Consider the following 13654-nt stretch of genomic DNA (forward strand, 5'->3'; position numbering starts at 1 on the left):
TAACAAAGAGCGTTTTGGTATTCAGCCACGTGTTTACTACCAGTTCATCGTTCTGTCTTCGGATACAGAACCAAACAGAACTCAAACGTTCATAACTCACGTAGTGCACTATATAGGGAGCAGGAGCCGTTTGAGATGCGGCCTCAGAGTTCACGCTGAGGTGGTTGCTGTTTTTTTCTCGCGAGATTTGGCCGCTGTTTGTCTGTGCTCCGGTACCGGAGTGTGTGTGTGAGTGTGTGAGAGTTTATGAGTGTTTATAAGTGTGTGTGAGTGTGTGAGTGATGGAGCCCGAGCCGGAGCCCATCAGACTGAAGTCATTAAAAAGCAGCAGGAGCTTCGCGGTGCCGCAGGAGCAGCGGGTAAGGGCAGCTAACGGCTAACGGCTAACGGCTTCACCGAGTTCTGTTCGGCTTCCTCCGTTAATGAAGGTTTCCGTGCTCGATGCGGCGCTAATGACGAACAGCTAATCGCGAGACACACGAAACAGGAGGAAAACCTGCGTAAACACGCAGGAGGTAAAGCGTTTATAACGGTTAAAGCTGCGCTGCCCGCACTGACGCCGTGTTGGCGATCACTGTAGTGATGACCGCTTTAGCTCTGCTCTTCATATCAGTGTGAGATGTTTTTGGTTCCTCTGCTAAAAACTATATTATTAACGTGATTGGCGCCACAAACTCAGAAGCTCAGCCCTGATTGGTCACAAGTTGTCGCTGATTGGTCAGAAGTTAAGCCTTAATTGATCATGAGCTCAGACCCTGATTGGTCAGAAGGTGTCCCTGATTGATCATGAGCTCAGCCCTGATTGGTCAGAAGACGTCCCTGATTGATCTTGAGCTCAGCCCTGATTGGTCAGAAGACGTCCCTGATTGATCTTGAGCTCAGCCCTGATTGGTCAGAAGTTAACCCCTGATTCATCATGAGCTCAGCCCTGCAGCGTGAGTTGCCATGGTGATGTATCCTGCAAAAAAGTGATTAACCGGATTGAAAATCCAGGGTCTATGTTTACCTGGCTAACGCTGACTGTGCACTAGAAGATCCTGAAAAGACTTTAAAAAGATTAAAGTCTGAGACCCTCAACATCTAAAGACACACCAGTCAGAGAGTTTCACAGTGACTGTGTAAAGACCCCCACAGGGCCACTGTCTGCATGAGCCACGACGAAAAACGTGAGATAAAATGAGCCCCTTAAGATCTCCGGCTTATTACAGGCTTATTATTCAGTAACTACAGCGGCTTCAATGCAAACTTTGTGTGTGATAAAACTTTGGGCTCACTGCCGGGCCTGGACGTTTAAGAGGTCAAAAACAAATGAATTTTTTGGGAACGTCAAGACAAGAAAAGATGGACAGCGGTCCTGCCCACATCACACCACACGATCGAGAGCGCGACGCAAATCTAACAACACTCTCATTAATCTGTTCCGACATTAGAAATTTGTCTGTGACGGTGAAATCGCTTGAATAGTCGTTTGGTGTGCGGCCGGCATTAGCCAGAAATCCCTCTTGGTGGGACTGAGCCCGGTCCAAACGTGGCGCGGGCAGGTGAGAGCAACACCTGCGCACGAGAGGAATTCCACGAAGACATCTTACCTGGAAGAGACGCGGCAGGGCAGCCTGGAGAGCTTTAATCCTGCAGGAGTTTCCGTTACACACAGAGAACCTTCAGGAGCGCAGAGCGTGTGATCAGCGCTAAACCTGTTAGGTTCTCCTCTCAGAGCTACAGGTGCGCCTGTAATAGTACCTGTGAAAGGCCTGCAGGTGATAAGCGTACCTGTGTGTAATGTGTCCTCACTGTGTGTTTGTTTCTCAGTTTGGGAACTGCAGGAATGTGAAGGAGTTTGAGAAGCTGAATCGTATCGGAGAGGGAACGTACGGCATCGTCTGTGAGTCTTACCTGCGTCACTAATTAAAGGGCCCATATAATGGAAAACTGAATTGACCCCTTTTATTAAGTAAGAGTTTGCTGCAGTGGGTCTGTGTAAACATGGTAGAGTTTCTAAAGGTAGTCCATACATCATATATGGGAAATAAGCTGCAGAAACAGCCCAGTTTAAATTCATCATGGTTGTGACATCACAACCATGATTATGTTTACGTGTTACATTCTATTCATATCACATATACATGTTATGTGTGTGTGTGTGTGTGTATATATATACACATTCACCGAACACTTCAAGTCCACCTCCTTGCTTCTACACTCATTGTCCTTTTTATCAGCTAGACTGACCGTACAGTTTCACTTTGGACCAACGAGGTAGGAGTGTCTAATAGAGTGGACAGTGAGTGGACACAGTGTTAAAAAAATGAGTTCCAGGCCCTGGGAAACTGCAGTATATGAGCCCTTTAATGTCTTTGTGAGGTCAGAGGGATGTTTGTGTAGATATTTGTGTGAATGTGTTATAAAGTGTAAAGGAGGTTGAACGTCTCGTCTCCTCTGCGCAGACCGAGCGCGAGACACGACCACAAACGAAATCGTGGCGCTGAAGAAAGTGCGGATGGACAAGGAGAAGGACGGTGAGTGGATGAGTGAAGTCACTGCTGCATTATGGGAAATTAGGGCCTGATTGCTTCTTATCATCATGTGAGGTGTTTTTAAGTCGTCTGCATTTTTAGACTCTTCATACAGAAAACAGAACGGTTCCGTCTCCAAACTCAAACTCTAGCTTAGTTCTGTAAGGTTCTCTCTGTGAGCCAATCAGCACTTCGAATACACAAGAGGACCAATCAGGCTCTGCCTCATGTCGCCGCTCTGCTCAGTGACGGCGGGAAAAGATTATAAAACTTTATGAAATGAGAACATGTTGCTGAAACTCTGCCTGTCGTCTTACAGCTCTGTAAAGTCTTATTGTCTTATATTCTGTAAATATTGAGCCTTAAAGGTCGTTAAATAGTGAACCTTTGAACTGATGGGCTCTTAATTACAACACAAACATTAATTTCATTCATTCATCCATCTTTTATTTTTTCTCTCAAAATAAGAAATTTTGGCTCATTAGAGTCACATTTCTGATATAAAACTAAACCTCTCAGTGCCTTTAGACTGACCGGCTACACTGACCGGCTACACTGACCAGCCACACTGACCTGCTGGGACAGTTTATTACAGCAGCTGGTTCTGTCTGACTAAAGGAAACTTAGTAGTAATAATACACACACACACTCAGACACACACACTCAGACACACACACTCAGACACACACACACACACACTCAGACACACACACACACACACTCAGACACACACACTCAGACACACACACACTCAGACACACACACTCAGACACACACACACACACACACACACACACACACACTCAGACACACACACTCAGACACACACACTCAGACACACACACACACACACTCAGACACACACACTCAGACACACACACACACACACTCAGACACACACACACACACACTCAGACACACACACACACACTCAGACACACACACACACACACACTCAGACACACACACACACACACTCAGACACACACACACTCAGACACACACACACACACACTCAGACACACACACCAGACACACACACACTCAGACACACACTCAGACACACACACTCAGACACACACACACTCAGACACACACACACACACATATTATATGCAGCTCAAAGGGTTTTATGATACAAAGTAAAAACAACAGAGGAAGAAGAGAAAAAGACGATCAAAAATTAAATAAAAATTAAAATAAACAAATAATAAACTAATGGTTCCTAAAACTGACCTCTGCACTGGACACAATATTTAACACTGACCTTTAGACTTAAACTGCAGTGCTTTTGAATTAAAAAATGATTTATCCTAAAACAAGAAATAAATATAAAAAATAAATATAAAAGTCATAAAAATGTTATTGAAAGCATTGAATTTAACTTTTTGATCATGTTACACTCATTTCTCTCTCTCTCTCTCTCTCTCTCTCTCTCTCTCCCTCTGTAGGGATTCCTATCAGCAGTCTGAGAGAGATCACTCTGCTCCTGCGGCTCAGACACCCCAACATCGTGGAGCTGAAGGAGGTGGTGGTGGGAAGCCATTTAGAGAGGTTATTATTATTATTATTACTGAATATTATACTAATTTTAATGTCTTACAAACACATTAAATCGTAATCCTTTAGATCAGAATGTCTGTACGATTATGAAGAGCACACTCAGTCAGGTGGGTCTGAACTTTAGAGCGGTTCTGTGCTGACTGGTTCTGAACTGGACCTCTGTGTGTCCCTCAGCCTGTTCCTGGTGATGAGTTACTGTGAGCAGGACCTGGCCAGTCTGCTGGAGAACATGCAGTCTCCGTTCTCAGAAGCACAGGTGAGCTCACCTGGACACATTTGGACAGTAAGAGAAACTTACTGAGTCAGAACTGTTCACAGTGCTTTCCACTATTTTCCATCATCAACATTCATATAAACTCAGAAGACTCGTGTAGGTTCACTGGTGGTTCTGGATAGTAAATAAAATGTCTATATTTGTGTTGTAGTCATGGCGACCCCTGGTTCCTATCACCACCACTGTAAAGACATCTGAACCATTTCACACCAAACCACTCTGAATCTCTCTGTTTACACCTCACACACAATTATGGGGGAATTTTGAAATTTGGTGGATTTCCCTTTAACACACTCATTTCTGCTTTAAGGCGCGTTCCCGTTTGGCTTGTTATTTAAAAGTAGAATCTTAAAGATGGTTCTTCAAGGGTTCTTTAGTAAGGAAAATGATTCTATATAGAGCCATGAACTCTCAAAGGACCTTTTGCATCATTAGTTGTTCTTCATTGGTTCTTCAGTTTGATGGAGAATGTGCTGTAAATGGCTCTATATAGAACCCTTTTGAAAAGTGTTCTATACAGCACCAAAAAAGGTTCTTCTGTTTTGATAATGTCAAGCCTATAAAAATAGCAGAACCCTTTTTGGTGCCATGCAATTTATGTAATTATGCAAAGAGTTCTTTGAGTGTTCATAGTTCTATATAGAACCATTTTCTTTATCTTGAAGAACCATCTTTAAGTGTGTAGATATCTTAAAAGGTATGTTTGATGTATCTGTATCGAATATCACTCCAGATCCTTTGTGTCGCAGAAAACAGAGCATCAGCATCTTTATTTGAAGATGAGACACAGTCACTGTCCCGCCGTCAGCTCTGTCATCTTTTCTGTACGTTCTAGTCCTGATTTAGCAGCACAGCAGATGGAAGTAGAACCCGTAACGCCTCACCAGTCTATATGGGCGAGCTGTTCGGTTCTAACAGTGTGTAGTTAAGAGGTTCTGCAGCGGCTCATCGTGTCTGTCCTGCTGTTCTGTAGGTGAAGTGTATCGTCCTGCAGCTGCTGAGAGGCCTGACCTACCTGCACCACAACTTCATCCTGCACAGGTCAGACACAACAGCAGAACAGCTTAATGTACTGTAACACGGCTAATAATCAATCAATCAATCAATCAATCAACCAATCAACCTTTATTTAAAATTGCAGTACACTGAGGGAGACACTCATTTACAGTGTAGCCAACACAGAAAACAGGGACTAAAAACTTAAAAATAATAATCATAAAAGTAAATTTAACAATAAAAAATCTATAAAATCAGAATAAACTATTATAAAATTGCAACAGTACAACTTAATAAATAACAGATCAAATAGGAATAAAATAAATAAAAAACATAAACAAATGAAAGAAATAGAAGATGTACTGAAAAGGTTCAAAGCGCTGACACGCGATCACTTTTTCAGTTCCTGCCAAACCTGCAGGTCATGGAGCAGGACGCAAGACTAGCGCATGGATGCTAACATGCTAACAGAAATGAATCCTCTAAACTTTGACAACAAACTGCATTAATTACATTTAGAGCAGCTCTCCAGGCTCACACAGCGGGTTCACAGCAAAACAGGCTAAATATGTAATAATATTCGTCAGGAAAAGTGTTTTATATTAGTGACGAGGCTGAAGTCGCGTCACATTCGTCAGCTTCCTGTTTGAATTTTCCTGTTCCACCTTAAATGGTCAGCAGTTACTTTCTGGCGCTCAGGTGAAAAACGGCTTCTCTGTGTTACGTCACTGATCAGCTCTCAGGATCGGAAGAGAAACACCGGCCGCTCACGTATTTGGGCTGAAAATCGGCCAAAACTGATTCACACCTTTCCATCTCTAATAATAACAGCAGTAATATTAATAATAGTAATTATTATTAACAACAATAATAATAATGTCTTCCATTTGTATAGCACTTACATAGTGTTTTGTTTTTTTAAGTATTTTAGCATAATCTTTTAATTTTTAATATAATGTTTAAGTTGCCGTCCTTTAAATCTGTTATTTTAATCCTGTTTTTAATTTATATTCTCCAACATTTTTTAAATACTAATTTATATTTTCTCATTTCTGAAGCTCTTTGAATGGCCGCGGTGTCTGAAAGGTGCTGTATGAATAAACCTGCTGTACTGTGTTGTTTATGCTGCCTGTAGGGATCTGAAGGTGTCCAACCTGCTGATGACCGATAAAGGCTGCGTGAAGATCGGTGAGTCCCTCATCAGACACACCGGAACAAATCAGTCAGAAATCAGTCAGAAATGAGTGGAGGTGATTTCACTCACACTGACAGTGGAGTGCTGTAAAACACATACAGCCTGTCGTCCTTAAAGGGCTGATTTTTTTCTATGGTTTTGAATTAATCATTTTAATTAATTAATTGATTTTTTTATCTGATCTTAGTGATCTTAGTTCTATTACTGTTTATTTTATTTAACCTTATTACTTTTTGCAGTCAGTTTACTTAATTGCTTCAAATGCTTGACTGCACTGAAAAATGCCCTCAGTGTATTTCTGAGGGAAAGTAAAGGTTGATCGATCGATCGATTGATTGATTGATTGATTGATTGATAAGTGCAGGAGACTTGCTCTTTAATTAAGTCTGACTTCTTGACTTGCACTGCAGTGGCTTCCTGAGCACAGCGGAGCTTAAGACTGGTCTTTGGCCTTGGCTGTGTTCTGTGATTGGACAGCGTGTTTCCTGTCTGTAACGTGTTTATGAATGGTGTGTGTGTGTGTGTGTGTTTGTGTGTGTGTGTGTGTGTGTGTGTGTGTGTATGTTTGTGTGTTTGTGTGTGTGTGTGTGTGTGTGTGTGTGTGTTTGTGTGTGTGTGTGTGTGTAGCGGACTTCGGGCTGGCGCGTGTGTACGGTGTTCCCCAGCAGCCGATGACCCCCAAAGTAGTGACACTTTGGTGAGTGTGACGCCATCCAGCCTGATTAACTCTAATCCCCCATAATCCCTCCTGCTGACACCAGCACAGCATCCAGGGCCAAACCCTTCACCTTTTCCTCTGTCTGTCTGTCTGCAGGTACAGGGCTCCGGAGCTCCTCCTAGGGACCAAAACACAAACTACAGCGCTGGACATGTGGTATGAGCTAAATAACTCCCTGTCAGTTAAAGCTGAGCAGTACTAGCTGAGCTAATACTGAACAGGACTAGATCTTTTCTGGACTGAAGAACCAGCAGATTTAATGTTAATAAGCTGTTTAAGAGGAACAGGAGGAAACGTCAAATAACTGTAATAAAAGATGTTATCAGTTTGTTACAGCAGCGGCTCCCAGACTGTGGTACGATTCCCCCTCGATACACCCGATAGTTCAGTGTGCTTCACACAAATAAAACAAAAGGAACATCAAAGGGGAAAATAGATAAAGTGAAAAACAATAAAATTAAAAAAGTGAAAGTAGCTGAAAGATTATTAAAAAATTAAAAGCAAGTGCAAAAGAAAAGCATGTAAAGGAAATTAGTTTAAGTGTAGCTTATTAACCGAAGTGCAGAAACAATATCAATTATCTAGCAGTCAAATTACTTTAATCAATCAAATGTAAGTCCTGAACTCCTGCCTGCCGTTAGACTCCGCTGCTCTCCTGGCGTCTGAGCTGAATGTTGAATCAAACGTCTCTGGTGGCAGAATCAGGTGCCACCAATCAGAAAGACCCTCTCTGTGTCCCCCTGCAGGGCGGTGGGCTGCATCCTGGCGGAGCTCCTGGCCCATAAGCCTCTGCTGCCCGGCAGCTCTGAGATCCAGCAGCTGGATCTGATCGTGCAGCTCCTCGGGACGCCCAACGAGAACATCTGGCCGGTGAGTTCAACACTCACAGCTGACGGACGTTAGAAAGACTTTTGCTTGTTTTATCTGGACAGTAATGACCAAAATATGACCACGTTTTCATAATCATGCTTCGGAATTACTAAAGCGGCAGTTTGGCTAGAAATTCCCCCCCTTAATCCAAAAGCCGTGTTTGTTGTGTGAAGTTGGCTTCCTGTTCGAATCCCTGCACCTCTTTAAATGCCGCCTGATTCCAGAGATAAAAAGGTGGCGAATATTGAATTCAGGTTCATTACCTTTTAGCTACATTAGCCTCGTAGCTCCAGCGCTAAAACTAACCTTCAGACCCCAAACGCTCCTCGGCCGACCGGCTACTTTTGAGACAGATCTTGTTACGTCAAAATTTAGTACCCCAGGAGAAGCGCGTGAACGTCACAGAGCGGTTAAACACTAAATATATACTTCAGTACTTTATGGAAAAATCCAAAAATGTCCATTTTTTTTTAAATTAAAAAATTTCCCAGAATACAGGCCAGTGGGCGGCGTCCCGCTCCCCACACATCCCCACACATCCTCCAACATCCCACACATCCTCCAACAGCCCCACACATCCTCCAACATCCCCACACATCCCCCAACATTCCCACACATCCTCCAACAGCCCCACACATCCCCACACATCCTCCAACATTCCCACACATCCTCCAACAGCCCCACACATCCCCACACATCCTCCAACATTCCCACACATCCTCCAACAGCCCCACACATCCCCCAACATCCCCACACATCCCTACACATCCCCACACATCCCTACACATCCCCACACATTCCCACACATCCCCCAACATCCCCACACATCCCCCAACACCCCACACAATCCCCCACTCCCCCACATCCCCACACATCCCCAACATCCCCCAACAGCCCCACACATCCCAACAGCCCCACACATCCCCCAACAGCCCCACACATCCTCCAACAGCCCCACACATCCCCACACATCCTCCAACATTCCCACACATCCCCCAACAGCCCCACACATCCCCCAACATCCCCACACATCCCTACACATCCCCACACATCCCCCAACCCCACACATCCCCCAACATCCCTCACACTACCTACACATCCCCACACTCCCCCCACAGCCCCACACATCCCCACACATTCCCACACATCCTCCAACATTCCCACACATCCCCCAACATCCCCACACATCCCTACACATCCCCACACATCCCCCAACATCCCCACACATCCCCCAACATCCCCACACATCCCTACACATCCCCACACATCCCCCAACATCCCCACACATCCTCCAACAGCCCCACACATCCCCACACATTCCCACACATCCTCCAACATTCCCACACATCCTCCAACAGCCCCACACATCCCCCAACAGCCCCACACATCCCCCAACATCCCCACACATCCCTACACATCCCCACACATCCTCCAACAGCCCCACACATCCCCACAACATTCCCCCCACACCTCCAACATTCCCCACATCCCCCAACATCCCACGACTCCCCAACATCCCCACACATCCCTACACATCCCACACCTCCCCCAACATCCCCCACATTCCCCCCAACATCCCCACACATCCCTACACATCCCCACACATCCTCCAACAGCCCCACACATCCCCACACATTCCCACACATCCTCCAACATTCCCACACATCCCCCAACATCCCCACACATCCCCCAACATCCCCACACATCCCCCAACATCCCCACACATCCCCCAACATCCCCACACATCCCCCAACATCCCCACACATCCTACACATCCCCACACATCCCCCAACATCCCCACACATCCTCCAACAGCCCCACACATCCCCACACATTCCCACACATCCTCCAACATTCCCACACATCCTCCAACAGCCCCACACATCCCCCAACAGCCCCACACATCCTTGACTGTTTCTGCTTTGGAGTGATAAAAATGCTCCAGTCACTGCATTTCCACTGAAATTCATGAATCTTAAGCTGGAAATGGTAACGCTGCTCTTTTCCCCGTTTAGTTTTATATATTCTTATATATTCTTATATCTATAACTTCCTTTCTTTGCCGTTAAACCTTCACTTCAGATGTGCTTCCTCTGTGGCGCTGAGACTGACAGGCTTTAATAAACTAATTCAGTACTTCATCGTCAGTGTTGTTGAGTTTTCTTTATTTGGGGATTTAGACTCTTCACTGGGCTCTTGGTTTAAGCGTGTGTGTTTGCAGGGTTTCTCCCGGCTGCCGCTGGTCGGTCAGTACAGTCTGAGGAAGCAGCCGTACAACAACCTGAAGAATAAGTTCACCTGGCTGTCGGAGGCCGGACTGAGGCTGCTCAACCTGCTCTTCATGTACAACCCACAGCGCAGGTACAGTGAAGCTCACTGCAGCACATAGCAGTGCATAAACATGCAGCATTAAAGAGTCAACTGCATGTATTTTACAACATTAGAATCATTTCTGATTGATTATAATGACGTGCAACAAAGCTGTGGTTCTCAAACTGGAGCCCACGTGTCAAACACGAGGCCCGCGGGCCGAGTCAGACCCGAGTCAGGCCCACAAAATTATTTTAATTTTCTATTAATATTTGCCCGTTTCACCATGAGCTGCACTACAGTTCCCAACATGCACTGCAATGTAATGTGTGCTCCCACCCCCTCCCCAACAACGATCTGCACCACAAAAACAAAACAAAAACACCTCCAGGTGTCAGTGATCTGCAGTTAATGTGGTCTGTTTTATATAAAACTTAGTTTTATTTAAAATTCTTTTTGAATTCTTTGAATATTTAGTGCTTATTTTTTGCCATTGTATTTTGAAAAAACAGTGGCCTGTTCAGGTCGTGGCAAAATGTTAAGTAAAACTAAAATGAAAACTCAGCTGTTCCACAGATTCGCTGAGATTTTTTAATACGATCCTTTCAGTGGCTCAGTTTGACACCCCTGATCTACAGTGAGCGACTAAAACAGCCGTAATTACTGAGGAGGTTTTAGTTCAACAACTCCGCAAATACAGCTGTGTCTAAATGCTGCACTGCTTTCTGGGTGTTTTGACTTTAAGCTGCACTGTTTAGTATTTGTAGTTAAAACTGAATGAAGTGTCGTTACTGAGAGGAGAATATAAACAGGCTAAAATATGGTGAGTCTGCGCTGCTGAGAGTCGCCTGTAACGCCAGGAATAGTCATTTAAACTCAGAGGCGGCGAGTTTTTCACACCACGTCGTACGTCTTTACGTATTAATATCACACACAGACTCTAAAAGGAGGTCCGGCTCGATGTTTCGGCCTCAAATGATCTCAGAATCAACATCACACTGATGAAGATGTGCTGACAGTAGTAGATAATTCACTCTCATCCTCAGAGACGCTCCTTCAACAAGATTAGACCGAGTTCTCTTCGATTCTCATTCAGCCTCGCAAAAGTCAGATTCATCCATGGGGGTTCGAAACACAACCGACGCTACAGAACGTTCTTCCGTACGTTGTGCGCAGTTACACATTTCCACCAGAGAGGGCTCCAAATCCGACAGTGTTGCTTTAACTTGTTAAAAATCTGTTTCTTCTCATACCGAAAGTCACTCTGTATGAAATTTGGCCGACGTCTCCTTTTGAGAACCCACATCTGTTCAAATTTGACAGCATTATAAAAACTCATCATTTGTGTTCTGTCTGAAAGAAGACCTGTACAGACAGCTGTATACTCACCCAGTATCACAGCATTTACCCACAGTGTGTGTGTGTGTGTGCGCGTGCGCGTGTGTGCGTGTGTGTGTGCGTGTGTGTGTGCGTGTGTGTGTGTGTGTGCGTGTGTGTGCGTGTGTGTGCGTGTGTGTGCGTGTGTGTGCGCGCGCGTGTGTGTGCGTTTGCGTGTGTGTGCGCGCGCGCGCGTGTGTGTGTGTGTGTGTGTGTGTGCGCGTGTGTGCGTGTGTGCGTGTGCGCGTGTGCGTGCGTGTGTGCGTGTGTGTGTGTGTGTGTGTGTGCGTGTGTGCGTGCGTGTGTGCGTGTGTGTGTGTGTGTGTGTTAGGGCGTCTGCAAAGGACTGTCTGGAAAGTTCATACTTCAAGGAGAAGCCTCTGCGTGAGTACTGTTCTCTGTGAGATTATAATCTAATACAGATTAGGTGGGATTACAACTATTGTCTACTTTTATTGTTATTATTATTATTAATAATTGACTAATATAGTTATCTGATGTGCTGCGAGAGGCACCTACATTTTTAAAATGTTTTTAATGTTTAAAATGCGCATTATAGAGGCTTTTTAAATGAAACAGTAGAAGCCATATCGCCCCCTACACTTCCTGTAGTGTATTACAGTCTGTTGGACTGACAGTGTGGATCATATGAACGTTATTTTTAAAAATGAATGTTTTTTATAGTTTATAGTTGATTTTGACTGTTCTGCAGTCTCAGTGTTTGGCTTGTTAGCTTTGAGCTTTGTCAGTATTTAGGGATGTTTATGGATTCTCTCTCCGTGTCTCTGCAGCGTGTGAGCCGGAGCTCATGCCCACATTCCCTCACCACAGAAACAAGCGGGCGGGGCCGGCAGCCGAGAGCCAATCAAAACGCAGCAAAACTGGACGCTCCATCGCATCCTAGCCCTGCCGATCAAAAAAAGGAAGGGAATTGCGACATCAAGACCAGACTGGAGCACCAGTTTGTTCTGTTCCAGTCACAGCACACCTGAGCCAGGTACACAGGGGCTGGAGAGCACTGACTACCTGGCACAGGTGTGTTTGGAGCTGGACCTGAAGAGAAAGTGTTCTGGCTGAGGACTGTTCTGCACCTTTGAGCCCATCAGGGAAAAAAGGAGCTAATTTACAATGAACTGTGAGACTTTACTGAACCCCAGTGAGGAGTCACTGCACCTGCCGCCGAGCTGGTTTAGCAAACGGAACAGTGCTGACCAAACGTGACCGTTGGGCAGGTGTAGTTTATACACAAGTTCACAAGAAGTCCATAAATAATGGTCAATATGTTAAATATATTGTGCATGGATGGCTGTATAGACTGACTGATGTGTGTTTCTTTGCTGTTGAAGAAAAATCTTGTTTTAGAAATGTTAACTTTGTAGACGAAGAGAAGAAAACTTGAATTTCTCCAAATTTTTAAAAGAATTTTCAAAAATTCTTTTCTTTCTGTTCTAGATAAACTTACTGAGTCAGAACTGTTCACAGTGGTGGTGATAGGAACCAGACGTCCCCCTCTAAAAGCTCCTCACAGAAAGTTCCTACATGAAATGGTTATGAATTCACTGCCTGATGACTGAGACACTGTTTTATGATAGTTTAGAGAACTTAAACTCCATTCATGGTGGAGGGATACATGCAGGGCGCTGTGAGGCAAAATAGTCCCCAAAGAAAACTTATTATTTCAGATTTTCCACTATTTTCCATCATCAACATTCCATATAAACTCAGAAGACTCGTGTAGGTTCACTGGTGGTTCTGGATAGTAAATAAAATGTCTATATCTGTGTTGTAGTCATGGTGACCCCTGGTTCCTATCACCACCACTGTAAAGACATCTGAAC

General features: G+C 44.6%; 1 protein-coding gene across 1 annotated transcript; it reads left to right on the forward strand.

Moving 5' to 3' along the window:
* The first annotated feature begins 228 nt into the window (after nt 1–228).
* Nucleotides 229–13317, forward strand: cdk10 (cyclin-dependent kinase 10). The gene is made up of 13 exons (XM_036567990.1): nt 229–359; nt 1810–1882; nt 2445–2516; nt 3965–4067; nt 4251–4332; nt 5324–5391; nt 6482–6534; nt 7169–7238; nt 7356–7415; nt 8006–8129; nt 10351–10490; nt 12148–12200; nt 12608–13317. The coding sequence occupies exons 1-13, from the start codon at nt 282–284 to the stop codon at nt 12718–12720; spliced, it is 1089 nt and encodes a 362-aa protein (XP_036423883.1). The 5' UTR covers nt 229–281; the 3' UTR covers nt 12721–13317.
* Nucleotides 13318–13654: the final 337 nt, after the last annotated feature.

This window comes from Colossoma macropomum, unplaced genomic scaffold, assembly GCF_904425465.1.
Source record: "Colossoma macropomum unplaced genomic scaffold, Colossoma_macropomum, whole genome shotgun sequence".
NCBI lineage: Eukaryota > Metazoa > Chordata > Actinopteri > Characiformes > Serrasalmidae > Colossoma > Colossoma macropomum.